At 44.4% G+C, this 20,109-nt stretch overlaps 1 protein-coding gene across 1 annotated transcript; it reads right to left on the bottom strand.

The window, feature by feature from the left end:
* Positions 1-285: 285 nt before the first annotated feature.
* LOC120534708 (zinc finger protein OZF-like) lies at positions 286-20,040 on the bottom strand. The gene is made up of 3 exons (XM_039762294.1): positions 19,925-20,040; positions 13,077-13,441; positions 286-2,346 (listed from the first exon to the last, which is right to left on the bottom strand). The coding sequence occupies exons 1-3, from the start codon at positions 20,038-20,040 to the stop codon at positions 1,394-1,396; spliced, it is 1,434 nt and encodes a 477-aa protein (XP_039618228.1). The 3' UTR covers positions 286-1,393.
* Positions 20,041-20,109: the final 69 nt, after the last annotated feature.

Here is a 20,109-nt window from a genome sequence, read left to right as displayed (position 1 = left end):
ATTTACCTAGATCGTTGTAGACACGGAACACACATGACATGCATATATTCCAAATAACGATATATTACTTACCCTCTACAACTCCAGGCACCGCACACCAAGATGAACAGACTTGAGTTGGGAAAAGTTTTTGCCCGAGCTGAGCTCCATCCATTGGGGGTGAGTTTGGGTGGGACAGCAGGCTGCTTGCTGCTTGTACTGATCGATACATTTGCAAAACAAAAGACACCGAATGGAGAGGTGAGAAGGAATTTAAGGTGGCACGGGATTACGAGTTTTTTCATAGGCTTCAGGGATTCTAGTGTTAAGTGACCTTTTGTACTGTCCTTTCAAAATTCCTCATAGCCTCCCGCTGCATCCCAAGAATATCTTTCTCTCATCTTTACTAAACCTTATACTCTGTCCACCGGCAGTGACATTAGCTATGGAATCGATTCCTGGTATGAATGCTGATTACTGATTTTGGTTCAAGCCCAAGGGGCTCCCTGTGTGAAGTCCACATGGTCTCCCTCCGTGTGAAGTGCTCTGCTTTCTGCCAAACAGTTCAAGGACTGCAATGGACTGGCACCGCTAACCAGGGAATGTTATTGCCTTGCACCCAGTGCTTGCTGGGATTGGCTCCTGCTGCCCCATTACCCTGCACTGAATAAGCAGGTTTGGAAAATGGGTAGATGGAGTTTTCCTTTAACAATGTGTTTTGTTTCCCACTTTTCTCTTTCAGTAATATTCATGTGAGAAATATACTTGAAGGGAAATACAAAAAGGGCTACTTTTTTACTGTCATTGTTATTTGTGTCTTTATGATTTTGATAATCTTCATATTGGGTTTCAGTATTTTCTAATTTGTGTCTCCAGATTAAGAAATTTAAACAGCCCATGCAATAGAAGATTCAAAGGGGAACTGCTGCTTGTATGAAGACATGGAGTCACACTCCCCATTTGACATGCTAGAGACTCTGTGGGGGGTAATCCCCTTTAAACACCCTGTCCCCTTTGACATGCTGGAGACTCCAATGGGGACAGCCAACACTGATGCACTGGAAAGTATTCAAAGTGAAACCGTAGCTTGTAGAAAGGCAAGGGAGGCAAGTGTGTGTTTATCAAGAGGTGACACGTGTGTTTATGCACCCCACCAGGAAGGAGCTTGATTGAGCGACTTTGAAGGGAGTTATCTGTTATTTGCTTTAGTACCATTTTGGTAGTGGTATAGAAGTCTGAAAGCTGGTATCAACACAGAAGTCAAAATTTTAGTACTGATCTAACACTAGTCTGTTGACTGCTATTACTGTATATCCACCCAGGTTGACCATGATGTGAAGGATCTCGTCAAAACCTTAATTAGGAGGATTACATTTTAATCTTTCCCCAAGTTCCTCCTTCTTCACCTGCTAACTTACTCCTTCAGGGCTTCCTCCTTCTCTCCTGTGTGAAGTGTAAAGTGTCTATTAAGGCTCTTCATCTGCGAAAATCGTTTGCCACATTCAGAACAGCAGTATGGCTTTTCTCCTGTGTGAATCCTTGTGTGCCTTTGAAGATTACTCCTGAGAGAGAACTGCTGGCCACAGTCCACACAACAATATGGCTTCTCTCCAGTGTGAATTCTTGTGTGGCTCTCTAGACGGCTCTTGTGCGAGAATTGCTTGCCACATTCAGAACAGCAATGTGAGTTTTCGCCCGTGTGAATTCTTTTGTGGCTCTGAAGATTGCTCCTGTCAGAGAATTGCTTTCCGCAATAAGAACAGCGATATGGTTCCTCTCCCGTGTGTATTCGTTTGTGGATCTTAAGATAGGTGGTTCGCGAGAATCCTTTGCCACATTCAGAACAGCAATATGGCTTCCCTACAGCGTGAATTCCCTTGTGTCTTAAAAGGTTACTCCTGTATGAGAATTGTCTGCCACATTCAGCACAGCAGTACGGCTTCTCTCCTGTGTGAGTTCTTTTGTGACTCCGAAGATGTCTCCTTTCAGAGAATTGTTTCCCACAGTTTGAACAGCAATAGGGTTTCTCTCCTGTGTGTATTCGCTTGTGGATCTTAAGATAGGTGGTTCGGGAGAATCCTTTGCCACATTCAGAACAGCAATATGGTTTCCTTACAGTGTGAATTTTTTGGTGCCTCAAATAAGTACTCCTGTGAGAGAATTGCCTGCCACATTCAGAGCAGCAGAATGGCTTCTCTCCTGTGTGAATTCGGTTGTGGATCTGAAGACTGTTCCGGTCAGATAATTGTTTGCCACATTCCAGACAACAATATGGCTTCTCTCCCGTGTGAATTCTAGTGTGGTTCTCAAGATGAATCCGGCGACAGAATTGCTTGCCACATTCAGAACAGCAGTGACGTTTGTCTCCTGTGTGAAGTATAAAAAGAGAAACAAAGGCTTATTTATTATCCATTGTCTTATTAGTGACAGTAACACACAACATTAAAGAAATGCTGGTTGAAATTATGAACAACCTTTTAAAGGAAATGCAATTGTAAAACTTTAGTTGCATGGGAAAGATAATTTGATAACTTTGCTTTTTTATTACAACTATTGACCACATCAGCACACTTAAGGAGTTGAAAGAGTAAACTAAACAGATGACATGTGACAGGCCCACCTCAAAACATTACTGGTCACATTTTGTTAAACACATTACAGAACTGCATCAAACTCTTAAATGATTATTCACCTTTATATGTGGTTCTTATCTTACTTGAATAATGGAGGTGAAAAGTGATAATCTTCAGCCAGCATAATTATTTCAAAGCAGATATCTGATAAAACAGAAGTGTCATGCAAAGTACGTGAAATGCACCTTTAATGCCGAGTATATGTCCCAACATTCCTCCAAGTTAGACTAAAGCCACTTGACTCCAAAACAAATAGTAAAATGGCTTACTTAAATCACTAAAGGAAGACAGAGGAAGGAGCAAAGTGATGTATTAATGCACAGGACTCCAGGAGGTGCAATGATCTGGAAGAAGAAAATGACAAAACGCACGGTCAGGAGACACCAGGACTTGCGACACACCGGTGAAATTTATACCCTACAATTCTATTTGTTAATAGACTTGTACTGTGAGGATTAATTTATGCTAATCAAGCTGAATTTTTCTCTGTTTTATGGTGTATTTAATTGGTGTGTTCATGTACACTCACTGGCCACTTTATTAGGTACACCCGTTCAACTGCTTGTTAACGCAAATATCTAATCAGCCAATCACATGGCAGCAACTCAATGCATTTCGATATGCAGATATTGTCAAGATGACCTGCTGAACTTCAAACCGAGCAACAGAATGACAAGAAAGGGGATTTTAGTGATTTTGAACGTGGCATGGTTGTTGGTGCCAGTGTCACAAACTCGACTCGGTTAAAAAAAATAAAAAAAATCGGGGTGCACAGTGTGATCAAGTTGGAATGTGACGTCAGAGCCTCTGTTTACTATCTACATGTGACAGAAAGCCGCTTTGCAGATCTTACAGGATCGATGTGCGCGCTTCGATGTTTGATGAATGGTTCGATGTGGTGAAGCAAATCATCAAACTTAAATGCTGACATACAAATGTATCTGTGGTGGTTTTATTCATCTATTTCTCACACAGGCAGTACAAGCGTCGCATATTCCCAATCATAATGACACAATACATTTTTAAAGGTCTCTTTTTTTATTATTTTCTTGCACCTCAGCAATAGTATCAGAATGTATGGAAGCGTATTTGAGCCACAAAGGGGGAAAAAAAAAATTAGGGATACGGTGATAAAAAAAAAAGGTCTACTTTGTGATTAAAGTGGAAAATTCAACTTTAATCTCCTAATTTATTTTATCATTAAAGTAGAATATAGAAGTCATCTTAAAACCGACTCAGTTGTTAATCGCTATGAGCTTCTGCACGGACAGCAACAATCGCCACACAGCACACGTTACATTTATGATATTCCAGCTCTCTGCACATTTAGAATCCTTAGGTTTATACTGGATATCACTTTCATGATGAAATGCATTAAAGTATGTATGTTACATTTTACAGATAAGTCGTCAACTTCATGTAAATAATGAAAACTGTTAATAATTACTCACATGGGGGTGACACGGTGGCAGAGCGGTAGCACAGCTACCTTGCAGTAGGGAGTCACGTCCCTTGTGTTCCCTGCCTGGAGTTTGCATGTTTTCCTGCTGGGTTTCCACAGTGGGCTCTGGTTTCCTTCCAAAGATATGCATGTTTGGGGATTTGGTAACTCTAAAATGATGCCAGTGTGTGTCTTTATGTGCTTGTCTTCACCTTGCGATGAGCTGATGCCCCATCCAGGGATTGTGTTTCTGTCTCATGCCCGATGCTTGCTGGAATGGGTGCATCCCTGGATTGAGGGATGTAATCATTAAACATCCTTTTCAAAGATATTGTGCCAAGGCGTCCTGGGAATTTAATGGATGTTTCAGGCAATTCACAACACAGCCAGGCCGGACCTGTTCTCACCGTGATGATATCCCGCACTGCCACCTGGTGTAACCTTCCAGATTTACATAAAGTACGCGCACAATTATAAGTAGTACAATGCTTGCATAGCAGTGGCATCCGTAGCAGCACATGTCGCGTCACGTGAAGTATAAACCCGGCATTACTGGCCTACAAACCGGTTGATGCAGAGACCCATTTTCCATGATATTTCAGTAATAATGAGGACTATGATGAGGCCAATCACTAAGGGTGACAGGAAAGAAGCGCACAGGAAATATCAGAGCACGGGAAATAACAGCACACGGAAAAATGTGCAAACGGCAAAGGCGTATATGCAAAGAAGTAAAAAATGTTATAGTATACATCGCAATAAACGAAATTGTATAATTGTTCACTAAACATATTTAGAAGCCTGTATGTTATAATTTGCTAGAGTTTTCTTTAATTTTCCCTAACTTTCGAGCAAGGCAAGTTGACGTTTTTTTTTTTTTTTGAATAAGCGAGATGGAGTTTTCGACCAGTCAGAAAGGCAAGCAAATTCTCGGTTACAACTCCCTATTTCATTACAGTCATCCGAGCATATGGATGCTTTTCGAGGGATTGTGTAGGGATTTAGCATGCCATAAAATCACTTTAGTGAACGCCCAAGCTAACAGACTGGAGTCTACCAAAAGGAAATACAGACAACTTTATGTGCTTGTTGCCAGCTCTGTAGAAAAATATAACAAAACTGAGGACAAATTGTCTTACTTGAGGAGAATAGCTAATTTACAATAATACTTTTAATTAGGGTGTGTTAATTGTTTATATTTTATTATAATTAAAAACATCTAGCAGTATAGGTGGTGTATATTTTACAGTGGTGTGAAAAACTATTTGCCCCCTTCCTGATTTCTTATTCTTTTGCATGTTTGTCACACAAAATGTTTCTGATCATCAAACACATTTAACCATTAGTCAAATATAACACAAGTAAACACAAAATGCAGTTTATAAATGATGGTTTTTATTATTTAGGGAGAAAAAATCCAAACCAACATGGCCCTGTGTGAAAAAGTAATTGCCCCCTGAACCTAATAACTGGTTGGGCCACCCTTAGCAGCAATAACTGCAATCAAGCGTTTGCAATAACTTGCAATGAGTCTTTTACAGCGCTCTGGAGGAATTTTGGCCCACTCATCTTTACACAATTGTTGTAATTCAGCTTTATTTGAGGGTTTTCTAGCATGAACCGCCTTTTTAAGGTCATGCCATAGCATCTCAATTGGATTCAGGTCAGGACTTTGACTAGGCCACTCCAAAGTCTTCATTTGGTTTTTCTTCAGCCATTCAGAGGTGGATTTGCTGCTGTGTTTTGGGTCATTGTCCTGTTGCAGCACCCAAGATCGCTTCAGCTTGAGTTGACGAACAGATGGCCGGACATTCTCCTTCAGGATTTTTGGTAGATAGTAGAATTCATGGTTCCATCTATCACAGCAAGCCTTCCAGGTCCTGAAGCAGCAAAACAACCCCAGACCATCACACTACCTCCACCATATTTTACTGTTGGTATGATGTTCTTTTTCTGAAATGCTGTGTTCCTTTTACGCCAGATGTAACGGACATTTGCCTTCCAAAAGTTCAACTTTTGTCTCATCAGTCCACAAGGTATTTTCCCAAAAGTCTTGGCAATCATTGAGATGTTTCTTAGCAAAATTGAGACGAGCCCTAATGTTCTTTTGCTTAACAGTGGTTTGCGTCTTGGAAATCTGCCATGCAGGCCGTTTTTGCCCAGTCTCTTTCTTATGGTGGAGTCGTGAACACTGACCTTAATTGAGGCAAGTGAGGCCTGCAGTTCTTTAGACGTTGTCCTGGGGTCTTTTGTGACCTCTCGGATGAGTCGCTCTGCGCTCTTGGGGTCATTTTGGTCGGCCGGCCACTCCTGGGAAGGTTCACCACTGTTCCATGTTTTTGCCATTTGTGGATAATGGCTCTCACTGTGGTTCACTGGAGTCCCAAAGCTTTAGAAATGGCTTTATAACTTTTACCAGACTGATAGATCTCAATTACTTCTGTTCTCATTTGTTCCTGAATTTCTTTGGATCTTGGCATGATGTCTAGCTTTTGAGGTGCTTTTGGTCTACTTCTCTGTGTCAGGCAGCTCCTATTTAAGTGATTTCTTGATTGAAACAGGTGTGGCAGTAATCAGGCCTGGGGGTGGCTACGGAAATTGAACTCAGGTGTGATACACCACAGTTAGGTTATTTTTAACAAGGGGCAATTACTTTTCACACAGGGCCATGTAGGTATGGATTTTTTTTTCTCCCTAAATAATAAAAACCTTCATTTAAAAACTGCATTTTGTGTTTACTTGTGTTATATTTGACTAATGGTTAAATGTGTTTGATAATCTGAAACATTTTGTGTGACAAACATGCAACAGAATAAGAAAACAGGAAGGGGGCAAATAGTTTTTCACACCACTGTATATTTGTAATAGTTATATGTCTCCGCCGTGTGCTTTTTTCCACTAGCGCACTTTACCGTATGCATGCTCTTCCACGTGCGTTTTTTTCCGTGCACCCATTTTACCTTGTGTGGTTATTTCCTGTGCGCTTCCTTCTGAGATTCATCACTAAGCACCAAGACTGTACAAACTGTGTTTCAGGTGGTCATCAAAAATATGCAGAAGGTGTACGTTTCCGATTGTGACATAAGGGGGCTACACACAGGAAATGTTGTGGTCCTTGAGTTCTTAAGGCCTGGGCTTTGTGGTGTCATCTGTCACCTGTTCAGTTTGCTGTCCCTAAGGCTTCAGAAAGTGGTGCTGCTGTGGAAAACATCCTGCATTGTTCCTGTCCCAAAGAAGGCAAGTGCCTGTTCACCTAATGACTACAGGTCAGTGGCGGTTACGTCTCACATCATGAAGACCTTTGAGAGGCTGGTCCTGGACTATGCGAGTCCTCTTATGGTAGACCATCTGGACCCACTGCAGTTTGACTATCAGACAAAGATTGGAGTGGAGGATGCAATTCTCGATCTGCTCCATGAGGCTTATTCTCACCTGGTCAAACATGGCAGCACTGTGAGGGTTCTGTGTTTTAAATTCTTCAGCAATTTCATTACCATCCCCTGTTAAGGGATCAACTCTGAGATGTGCAGGTGGATGAGCCTCTGGTGTCCTGATAATGGACTATCTATAGGGCAGACTATTGTTTGTGAGACTCAAGGGCTGAATGGAGCACCAAACTGAGGTACACATCACTCTGAACATCTCAGACTACACCTAAAACAGCAGGTCAGGTCACTTGCAGATATTCTCAGATGATTCTGCACTTATGGGGTGTATTGATAAGGGGGGATGAGAGGGGAGAGGAGTCAGGCGGAGAACTTTGAGAACTGACTGCAACTTAACATCAGCAAAACCAAAGGAACTGCTTACTGACCTCTGCCGCACCAAAGAGTCTCTCTGTCTGGTCACTGTTCATGGTGTGGATGTGGTGGTGTGCTCACGTAACTACTAGGAGGTCCACATCAATGATAGTTTGTAATGGTCTTCAAACACAGAGAGACTACAAAAGAAAGGGCAGAGCAGGCTCTTTTACTTTAGGAGACTGCGTTCCTTTAATGTGGGAAGCGATGGCCTTCACATCTTCTAGAACTCTGTGACGGTGGCATCACTTCAGGGGAGGACCACCAAATCAACAAGCTAATTGAAAGGGCAGGCTCAGTGAGAAGACAAACTCCGCATCCACTGGAGGGAGCAGACTTTTACTCCCTAATTTGTATTCTAATAATGTCAATTAATGGAGCAGGCATGGTGGGCATGAGGGTACTGAAAGCTGCAAGGCTGCAGCTAAACACATGGCAGACCCACAAGTGAGCCCACCGGTACCAAAAAGCTTAAGTAATTTGAACAACTGAGACCCTTGCATAAATGTACAATGATGGGTGTTCTCCGAGATAGAGGATTTGAAGTTATGTGTTTTTCACATCTAGAGGTTACGTGCCAATGTCGTTGCAGATACGAAAGTCCATGTGGCCTTCTCATTTAGCCTTACTCTCTTTTGGGTACAACATCCGCACCACTCTCATTTTGGGCGGGTGTGAACAGTGAACAGCATACAATTCTCATTTGGGTTCAGACACTGCTCAGTGTCAATGTACCCAAATAGGCAGAAGAGGTGGACCCCTCAGAAGTTGAGTTTGAAGAACATGGAGGCTCTTCCTTGTCATCTTTACCTTCTCACTCATCAGTACAATAACTAGCCACCCAACACCATTATTCAATTTGGGGGATATTGATGGCATTTCATTTCTTCTTGTTATTACTGTATCATTGCTGGTTTATTCTCGACTTTTATGTAAAGTACAAATACCGAGTGCATAAAAAAGAAGTATTACACAGAATGCAAGTGTATGCTGAGGATTCCAGGCGTTATGAACAAGCATAATGGGAGTCGGCTGTCACACACATGCGATTGGGAGGCAGCTGGAGGGCCTGAACAATAGTAGTACCACGCCAGACCAGGGGGGTGACGACCTGCACTGACTTCTCTCTCAATCCTCTGCAGACCATCCAAGGGAAATCCCACCAGGTCTTGGTGGCCATGATGACGTCACTTCTGGAACCGGCACTATTGATGACATCACTTCCGGCACCAACGTCAATGATGACGTCACTTTCCGGTGCCATGGATGACGTCACTCCTGGTCCCCGATGACATCACTTCCTGTCCTGGCCTTCAAAGCTGCCATATTCTCACACTCAAATCAATTCTGTTTTGAACTTCACCCTGAACACAACTCAAAAATAACAGCCATTTGCAGCCAAGGCATATTATACGGGTGGCTGCCCCAAACCTTTGATGTCTCCGTTACACGGGACACAGCCATATTATTGAGTCGGGGATGACGGGGTAAAGGCCTCATTTTTGAGAATGTGTGCTCGTAAGTAGTGGTCTGCCTGCGCTCATTGAAATAGAAGTTCAGGTTATTTGTTGAAAAAAAATGGGTGTCCGTGATGAAAGGCAGCACTGCACACATTTTTCCCTCACTTGAAGGTAACGTTTTTGAATTCCCAGAATTCCTTCAATATGCTCGTAAACAGTGGGAAGACTGTATAATGAATTCATTGTGAACTGCTAAAAGTTTCAACAACACCATGCATGAACAACTCAACTTGTTTAAAGACACAGGAAAAAACCTGAGCCATTTCAACTGGATTGACATAAACGGTTCATGACAAGATGAACCCCACCAGCAAGGAGACGCCTCGCCTGTACACTCAAATTCCTCTCCGTATTTCAAACAGTTTGACTTGCTGCCCTGCCCACACCTTCTCTTAACTCCCATGGGCTCGGTCGACATCACCCAGTCCCCTGATATTTCAGTTTGTGTAGCTCTTTGTTATGCTGCCCCTGTATCACTGTTGGACTGCACATCACAAAACCTGTCCTTTCAACCTGATCGTTACACGCTGCAGACGCTATAAAACTCACCTGCCAATTAAACCTTTTAATTACTTCTGCTCAAGGTTCTTCTTGTAGACAGATAGATAGGGGGGCACCATGAGCCCCCCAAACTCTGGATACAACCGGCACAAATGCAGTCACGAGTTCAAAGCAGGACTTTTTGATTATAAAAATACCTCACAAAGGGCGCTCCAAAAGGTTGCACAATCATAATTAAGAACAAACTTTTCCTTCCTTCCTCTTCTCACTCCATTGACTTCCTTCCTCCCATCCTCCTGGATGACTTCCTTTTATGTTGGACCCAAGACTAGTTCTGGTGCAGGACACAGCCCGATGGAAGCAAGCGGAAGTTGAGACAAAAAAATAGGGACCATGAATCCCTGCCGCACCTCCTGGCGGCACCCATGGGACCCAACAGGGCCGGTTCACAGCACTACAACTCCCATCATGCCCTGCAGGTGTCCACATGGTTACCAAGGTTCTGGGAGGCTGCCATCTAGTGGATTAGGGACAAACATTTTCCAGAAAAGGAGCCTTCCTTGCTCCTTTGTTTTGTCCTCTCGTCTGAGTAAGGGTCCCCATACCTATCCTGGACAAGATGCCAGTCCATCACTCTCCTTCCATTCAAGCTTTATCTCTCGGCAAGGGTATCCCCTTTTCTCCCAGGTGGGATGTCAGACAATCCTGCCTGGCCCTCATGACTTGTAAATGTGAGGTAGAATTCCACACTCTATACCCCCCATCTAACATTTTGTTACTCCTAGGGGGAGTCTTATCATACATTTAATCATTGAATTTGGTTAAAGAAGACCATCTCAACACCTTCGGCTTTCAAGCACTCCTGCACCCGTTTCCACTCCTGCCTCTTCTCCAGTTTTGTAGGCCAACAGCCAGAAAGCCCACTGCTGAATATGACAAGCAGGCCTTGTGTGTGTTTTGGCCGTTCATTTCACACCGCGGCATGTTTTTGCTGTGCAATACAAGAACGAAGGTGTACAAGTCAATAAAAGACCACTTCATTAAGAGAGATGGGAAGCCGAATACCAAAATGACCTGCCCTTCAGTCAGTCAGTCAGTCATTTTCTAACCTGCTACATCCTAACACAGGGTCACAGGGGTCTGCTGGAGCCAATCCCAGCCAACTCAGGGCACAAGGCAGGAAACAAACCCCGGGCAGGGCACACACACCCAAACACCAAGCACACACTAGGGACAATTTAGGACTGCCAATGCACTTAACCTGCAAGTCTTTATAGAGTGTGGGAGGAAACCCATGCAGACACGGGGAGAACATGCAAACTCCATGTAGGGAAGACCCGGGAAGCGAACCCAGGTCTCCTTACTGCGAGGCAGCAGCTCTACCTTTGCACCACTGTGCCGCCCCTGCCCTTCTGTGAGTACAGATAATTATTTTTAAAAAGTCAGCCTACAGACACCTCTGTCACATGAAGTGGTAAAGTGGCCCCTTAGTCTTGTGTGTCTGTAGCTGGATCTCCCACGTTTGATCCGAGGGGATTGAACGCACAGCTTCCCAACATCGCCCTTCATCCCTACCTCACACACCCTACAGTCCATCTTCTCTGTCGATCCTCACTGACAACACTTATACACCCATCTTGGAAAATCCAGGGTTTGGGAGTGAATATAAAAATGACTGCTGTACTTGACAACTTGTGACACGAGAGAAAGAAAAGAGAAAGCGTTTACAAAATGGCAGTGTTCAAATCCCATAATACTTTGACATGTTTTTCTTTTCTCCTTTATACACGTTTATCCCGGCCAATACCCCCAGGCCGCCAGATGGAGCCCTCCCTGCAGCATGGAGGTGCCCCGAAGACCAGCAGGGAATCCTGGACAATGGATGTTTTCATCCACAGCCCTGCTGGATACCACAAGGGCCGCTAGATGGAGCTGCAGGGAGGAGCAAAGACTATTATTTGCCCTACGCTCCGGAAGTACATCCGAGTCACATGGACAAGGGGAATGATGTGCTTCCGGGGTGAAAGAAAAAGGATTTTTTTTTTATCTGACCCGGAAGTGTTCCTAGTCACGTGGACAGAGAGGGCAAAACACTTCCGGGTCGAGGACTATAAAGGATTGTGGGAAAGGCCCAGACGTGGAGCTGAGCTGGGTGGAAGGGTGGCAACGCATCTGGGAGTGTGGAGGATTAATTATTGATTATTGTGTGTTTATTAATGAGTATTGTGGAGAGGAGGGTGCTTTGTGCACTGTGCGTTATTAATAAAGTCAATATTTGGACTTTTATCTGGTGTCTGGCGTACTGTCCGAGGGTTCAAGGGAGCGATAGCGCCCCCAATCTGTCACAACACATTTAAATTACATATAGAAACTTGTTTTGGGGTTCTGCTTACTTCAGTAGTTGTTCAAATCCCGATATTGCCAGAAGGGATCCTACTCCACTGGGCCCGTGAGAAAGACCATCAACCTGAAAATTGCTCCAGGGACGCTGTACAATGGCTGACCATACACACTGAATGCTCATGCGAAAAGACAAGATTAAATAAAAAATAATAATAATAATAATATTCACACACCCCTCCCTTACAGTTGCACGCAGAAAGCACTCCCCTTGAGCACAAGTGCACTTAAAAGCAATGCCTTTGAGAACATGGTCAACCAAACTAATCGCCATCACGTAGGCCTGAACCAACACAAACCAATGAACTCTGCCGAGTTACGCCAGTGCAGGAGAAGAGGACAGGAGTGGAATAGGGAAAGACAAAACTTCAATCGACAATTTTAATGGAGGGAATAAAAAAAGGGGGGCAGTCTGTAGTCAGTATTAACAGACACAGTTCTGATGAGCACTGACTTAGCCCAGGGGCATTCTACTGTACAATATCATAACTACACGTTAGACAATTCAGTCACAATTAACTCCCAGAGACCCAGAATCCCTGGCGTTACTTTAATAATAATAATAGTAATAACAACATATTATTTATATAGGGAAAAACACAAACGCGTTCTTAAAGCGTCCCAAAGCAGTTCATGATATTCTTGCTACCTCAGTAATTTACTTTAAATAACGCCCAGTCTTTTTACCATAAAATATGACACCTCACTGCACTTCCAAGTTTCACATAAAACACATGAGACCTCCCTTTCTGGCTCATAATCCCCACCCTAAAACGTGCAAGTATTTTGATTTGACACTTACCTTTTCCAGACAGATTTGAAGGGGAGGCCTGATCTTCTCGAGTCACACCGTCCTCGGTCCTCTTTGTGTCAGACGGTAATGATTCAGACTTCACCTTGAGGTCGGCACACCCCACAGATTTCGGTTTCTGTTTCGCTGTGCTGACAGGCGTTTTCTCGGCATCTTCTTTAATGCCCACTGACCCCAGTTCATAATCCTCCTCTTTAATGCCGAGATTCACCGGGTAAGGGTGGAGGGACCCCCCTTCACAGTCCTCCTCTTTAACAGTTACCGCCCTGATCTCCAGGGTATTTGTGTCATCCTCACACATCTCCTCTTTCACGTCCATCCAGACTTTACAATAAATGGCACCTGCTTCTTCCTTGCTGTTGAAAGAACAAAATTTAATTCCATCAAAACTGCAACAGCGCCCACTCAGATAAGGTTTACGCCAAATCGAGAAATTGCACTACAGGGTATCGTCACACACATGCAAATGGGAGGCAGCTAATGGGCCTAAATTGTGATAGTTGCACGGGAGATGGACTGACTTTCTCTTTCAATCCTCTGCAGACCATTCACGGGAAATCCCACCAGGTCCCGGCGGCCATGATGACATCATTTCTGGTCCTGGCAACCATAATGACGTCACTTGTTGTCCCAGTGTCCACGATGACATCACTTCTGGTTCCAGCACCCATGATGACGTCACTTCCGCTCTCAGCCTTTAGAGCTGCCATCTTTGCACCTATGAATTAGTTCTGAGCCAAACACAACTCTACAAAATGTACCCATTTGCAGCCAGGGCATATTAGACGGGTGGCTGCCCCAAACCTTTGATGTCTCCTGTGTATTCTTATCGCAGTATTCAACAACAAGATAAAACACACTTCACGTCAGATTATCAGGTGTTAATAAAAAAAACTTTGAAGTGTGGAGGACCAACAGGCTGGAGAAGGACCACATCTCACATGTGTGGGCCACCACTACTCGCTGCTTGGCTTACACAAGAGAGAAAGTGCAGTAAGGCAGGTCATCAGATTTGTCTCATGTATTGGTTTAACTTGAGGAGGGATAATTGAATTTCTATGACAACTTACTGGAAACTAAGTAATAGTATCAAGACAAAAGTAATGACATGAAAATCAACCAATCCTTATTTGAGAAGGCATCATTGACAGCAGGAGCAATCATAAGACCCTTTATGGAGAAAAGATTACAATACCGGGTGAAGCAGAACTGATCAAATCAAATCAGCGAATGTAAAAGTAGTAATAAAGACAAACGTGAAGAGAACTTGGAATTCTATCTCATAGATTTAGGCATCTAGCACCAAAAGGAGTTTTATACAGGATATTATTTAGAGGACATTTTGGATGACTAAAGGGTTTGTACTCCATTGGCTCAAGAGTTACCTGAGGATTTGCTGCCACTGTGTTGTGTTCCTGACTCCTCACTGCTCTTTTTTAATCGACCTGCTCAGCATCAACCCCACCGTCATTTTTGCATAGAGAACTGAAGACTCAATGGAGAAAAAAAAAAAAACAAAAAACAAAAAGAGAGAAATCATAAAATGTCAGAATCCTGTAGATCGCAGGTGTCAAGCTCCTCCAGTCCTGGGCCTGAGTCGAGTTAATTAAAACTAAGGCAAAAGAAGTTCATGAGCAGCAAAAATGGGTCACTAATGAAAAAGATGGTTAGAATAAAAACCTGCAGCCACTGCGGCCCTCCAGGCCCGGAGTTTGACACCCCTGCTGTAGATGATTGTAAAGTCATCTTGCGATTGTCTTCACCTTGTCCCAGCCTCTCTATTCTTGAAGCACTACTGGCCAGTTTTGATAAAGATTTTCACATTCTAAATTGGATTATAGCAACCCATTTTAAGGAATTCACTCCTCAACAATCTCACGGGATAAGGAAAAAATAATCTTTTAGTTAGAATTTCAGATAAGGAACGAAACTCTGTAGTCAATTAATTCTTTTTGAATTTCCTGTGAAGTCAGGGGTCATGAGGTCATTATCCAGACACTATCCAGTGACTTGTGATGAAGACTGGACTCCGTTGGTACTGTGTCTCTGCGGAGAATCCTTGGGTACCGTTGGTTTGACTTTGTGTTGCTCATGGAGTCCCGAATGAGGCACATTACCTGCATCAGTTACGGCACTACGGCCATGTGGCGCGATTCCCCCAAAGGTCATCCGACTCATTGTTGAGGACTCTGAATGGTTGGACCAGGCCAAGGGGTCGTCCATATAACACCTGGCTCCGGCAGATAGAGGATCATTTCCAGAGGATGGGACTGGACCTCGTGTCTGCCTGGGGGGTTGCCAACCAGGATTCCGAGCTGTTTCATCGTGTGGTGGGTGCAGCAACATGCTGTACCACTGCATGCTCCCCAACTTGACCTGACCTGATATCAAAACATGTATATGGAGTGCACATACGTCACTCAGACTTGTCTAAAATGTACCCAGGACACACCTTGTATCTCTCCAATTGAACAAGTCACACCACCACAGTCACAGGCATTCCCTACCTGGACATTGAGTGGGATCTTTCTCCAAACAAGGAAATGTTTTTAGTATATATTTCTTATATACTGTCCAAAATTTGATCCTTGTCTGGTTTACTTGACTTGAACAGAGAGAGAGAGAGAGAGAGAGAGAGACGGCATTGGCATTTCGTTAGAACATTAGAACAATCTAGACGAGAACAGGCCATTGAACCCAAAAAAACTCACTAGTCCTATCCACTTAATTCTCCAAAAATAACATCAAGTTGAGTTTTGCAAGTCTCTCAAGTCTTACTGTCTCCCACACTACTTGGTCTCTTATTCCAAGTGTCTGTCCTTCTGTGTTCCTAATGTTTGTGTGAAATTTCCCCTTCACAAGTTTCCAGCTGTGTCCCCATGTTCTTGATGAACTCATTTTAAAGTCACCATCTTGATCCACTGGACTAATTCCCTTCATCATTTTAAACACTTCAATCGTGTGTAACAGACGACTGGGAACCTTACCCCACCAAGACGCCTTGAGAATGGAAGGACCGGGAGAGGGGCAGTATCTTCCTCGGGATGCAAGAGGGTAGCCGCCCTGGATTGCATGAAGGGCCACGGAGCTTGGAAACTCAGCCTTGTGGGGGACCGTGGTCACTGCCAAGGGGCGCCTGGATGGTTCCAGAGCCATGGACTGCAGCACTTCCACCACACTGCTCTTAAATCGACTCCCTACTTCAGCCTTTTGCATTTACAAATTTGAACTCCAGAATGACGAATTATCTCTCCTGCTTCTTACACAACAGGACACAAGGTGTCCCCCTTTTCCTTTTTCCATTTCTTCAACATTGCCGACACTGTACTTAGCCGTGACAATGGCGTTTCCAGTTTACACAGAAGTCACAATGATTGCCGTTTTTTATTACTCAAAAATTTTGACGACTGATTGATGTGTGCGTTCGCATGCAACTGTGTCTGATTTTCTTCATTGCCGTTTACCCCTGCGGCGTACAGCCACCCTAACCTGACACGGATTTCCACACAACAGCTGGGGAAACGTTTCTTCTTTGTTCCCCTACAGTCCTTTCTTCATCTGCAAATTCCAACTTCTTCCACCTCCACTCCTCCTCACAACCTTTGTCCTTCTTCCTCCCGACTCTGGCTCCTTTTATGATGGACCTGGGAGGGTTCCTGGTGGCTTATTAATTGGACCTGGAATCACTCCTAGGTGTGGTGAGAGCCCGGTGTAGGGCTCTGCAGCTCCCCCTGGCAGCCCCCATAGAACCCAACAGGGCAGTGCTAAACTCCAACTCCCAGCATACCCTGCGGAAATCCATGGTACCACAGCCACCCAGGATAGCTGACGTCTAGCGTCCCGGGGAAGGTATTGCACTGCTGATCCTCTCTCCCCCAGTCCTGCCATGTGTGGTGTAGCGGGTCCACAGCTCAAGTTAACCGGGCCACTTTTCAAATAAAACATCGCCGCACTTGCGGTTTAGTGAGGGGGCACGGTGTGTGTGCCAGATCGATTCCCAGGGAATTTGTGATGTGGGTGAACCTCGCTTAAGTGCACAGATGAGGAGTCGTCCACATCCGTAATTGTTCCTGGGAGCTGCTGATTGCCGTAGCTGATCCACGTCCTCGTGATAAACAGGAGTGTGAGGCAGCTAGTAGGGGGAAAAAGAAGAGAGAAAAAAAAGAGATGGAGGTTGCAGGGAAGAAGGAGGGAGGAAGCAGGGAGATGATAGCCGGTGAGAGATAGTGAGCGAGAGCAGGCTCAATGGAGCAAAGGCAGGCAGCTAGGAGGCGAGACCCTGCAGAGGAGTGTTTGGCCGACACTTGGCGGGGCTGAAGAAAGCGGTCGCCCCAGCTGAGCAATCACGGAGCTGGAGTGACTGGTACTGAAGACGATTGGCCGTTGAAAGGCCGTGGCAGTCGTGGAGGCTTTGGGCTGGTTTAGCACCAGCGTGAGCGCCCTGTCCGCTGGGGAAAGAACCCAAGTCTCAGTCCGGATGAAGCCCGACGTAGCCAGGGATCGGAGGGCTACCGGACCAGTGTGGAAGGTGGAAGTGTCTGAGGTGGACTGGCACCCTGCCTTACGCCCTGTGATGGCTGGGATTGGCTCCAGCAGACCCCAGTGACCCTGTGTTTGGATATAGCAGCGGGCTGGATAATGACTGACTGACCTTTTCACTTGTTTTTATGGATTATTTATTTAAAGATATGAAGCACTACACTATTTGTTTGGACAGAACTGTTTTTTGTTTGTTGATTTTTAATAAAAGCACTTTTGCACCATCCCCTTGCTTTGTTGTGCCTCACTGCCAAGCTCATCGGTGACATTACTGACAGTGTCGGGTTCAAGGGCTCCCAGAAGGAAGATGGGAGCATGGAGCAGAACCCGCATCGTCACACCATACAGTTGGTGTCCCAGCCAGGTAATGGCCATCACAGTGCTCTGCTCTCAGCTGAGCCTTGTGGGGCGAAGCGTCTTGTCCTAAAAGGGCTATTCCAGGTGCCCCCCAGCAGGGTTGAGCTTCCATGCTCCAAAGTCGTGGAACTGCTGCAGGCCAGGGGGGCTCTAGCGCTCCGGGGGAGGTAATGGTATGGATATGCTCTCTCCCCCACAACTTTCATTATAGGGGTATCCCAGCTAGGCAAGGGTCCTGGTCGTCCACCACACCCCTCATGAAGTGATTGTTTCTTTATTAGTTGATTCTTTATATAAAAAAACAATTGCAGAGGTGAAATTCCTACTTATTCTGTTCTCTTCTACTGATATACTTACCCAATTTACTATTTAGGTGCACTCCTTTTCTTTAATATTTTATTTTGCCGTTTAAAGGTCGAATACCCAACAGAATAACTCTTAACTTTTGAGACACACTGCAGTTACTCCTGATAGTTCATCTATATGCATGTCTATAGGTATACAGTATATATGTGTAACTATATACTAAGTACATTCATTTGTATTTAATCATGTTGGTATTCTATTATCTCAAAAACTACTTTAAGAACATTGGTCATTCTTTTTTCAGTTTTCAAAATATTAGCATCTTGACCCATTCAGGAAGAATCTTAACTTCCTGGCTCTAAAGGAGGAATTTTCCAAAACACATTGGCCCTTGTGTTGGACAGCTAGGACGCCTTATTAAGGGAAGGAGCTTGCACGGGAATATACCTCCCCCGGGATGACAGAGGGTAGCCCTGCAGGCTTGCAACGGTTTCACAGGGTTGGAACGTGGTAGGTCAACGCTACCAGTGCCACCACTAGGGGGCACGTGGAGACTGGCTGAGCCCTCCTCTGCAGAAGGGCGGCCGGAAGGATGTTGTGGAACAGCTTGAGCACTTCGGAGTGCTCAATAAATGGGGCCACCTCACTCATGAAGTGCACTGAGCCGCAGACAGAGGCCATTCAGTGACAAGTCGTGCCCGACAGAAAGACATCCAGCGGAGCAGGGTCTTCAAGAATGCGCGTGCCGGTGATTCATTGCACGTAACTCCGAATAAAGCGAGATCACTTACTGTTAGAGAGATATTAATTATAAAGAGACACGGATCACATTAAAAGGTGCACCTCCCAGCAGGCACGAGAGTGTCTATTATGGGATGTTAAAAAAAGCGAAGAAGGTGCACGAGTGCCGCAATAGTCAATTCCGCATTTGTTTGATATAAGTAAGAATCAGCAGTGTACTGAGTTAAGATAAGTGTGTGTTGATGACCAGAGGTGGGTTCGTTTGCATTTAACTTGTATTTTATGTTTTTTATATGTTAAGACGTAAAGTCGTTTACATGTACTGTTCTGTATATTGTATTGACCCCCTACTTTTGACACCCACTGCATGCCTAACCTACCTGGAAAGGGGTCTCTCTTTGAACTGCCTTTCCCGAGGTTTCTTCCATTTTTCCTTACAAGGTTTTTATTGGGAGTTTTTCCTTGTCTTCTCAGAGAGTCAAGGCTGGGGGGCTGTCAAAAGGCAGGGCCTGTTAAAGCCCATTGCGGCACTTCCTGTGTGATTTTGGGCTATACAAAAAAATAAACTGTATTGTATGTACTGATTACGTTATTGATTTGGATTCTATACTGCCGGTAAGCTAGTGTTCTTAATTTCAGTAATACTGCCATCTAGTGGACTTTGGGTACTTTATCAATAAGTTTTATGTATTCTTTTTTATTGTAGACCACACATACAAATCCAGCTATACCTATTCGAGTGCAGGTGTATATCTCCAAATAAATGAGTTCAATTTCAATCTAAGCTGCTGTGTGGAATTCTCTGCATCATTTGCCAGTGTCCTGATCGACACTCCGGAGTGGACACAATAAGTCCTGAACATACTAAAGATAAAGTGGTCCTTTGTTACACTTACCTTCTGCCTGTGGGGTGATGTGATAAAACCGACTCACTCAACGGCAACAGCCAGCTTCTCGTGCACTGATCATCTGTTTTTGTCGCTCTTGGTGACGTCACAGGCATCTCTCGCATGCCGGCTGTTACGCGCACGCTCTCGTGAGCCTGCGCGCCGCCGCTTTCTCTGTGAAGTGCCGTGTGTCG

Source organism: Polypterus senegalus, chromosome 8 (assembly GCF_016835505.1).
Source record: "Polypterus senegalus isolate Bchr_013 chromosome 8, ASM1683550v1, whole genome shotgun sequence".
NCBI classification, from domain to species: Eukaryota; Metazoa; Chordata; class Cladistia; order Polypteriformes; family Polypteridae; genus Polypterus; species Polypterus senegalus.
The sequence above is the reverse complement of the archived record's forward strand: the minus strand, read 5'-3'. Positions and strand labels throughout refer to the sequence as shown.

Coding starts and splice junctions, on each gene's coding strand:
- LOC120534708 (XM_039762294.1), bottom strand. CDS start 20,040: ATGCGAGAGATGCCTGTGACGTCACCAAGAGCGACAAAAACAGATGAT. Junction 13,442..19,924: donor CATCACCCCACAGGCAGAAG/GTAAGTGTAACA, acceptor TTCTTTCAACAG/CAAGGAAGAAGCAGGTGCCA. Junction 2,347..13,076: donor TTCAAATCTGTCTGGAAAAG/GTAAGTGTCAAA, acceptor TACTTCACACAG/GAGACAAACGTCACTGCTGT.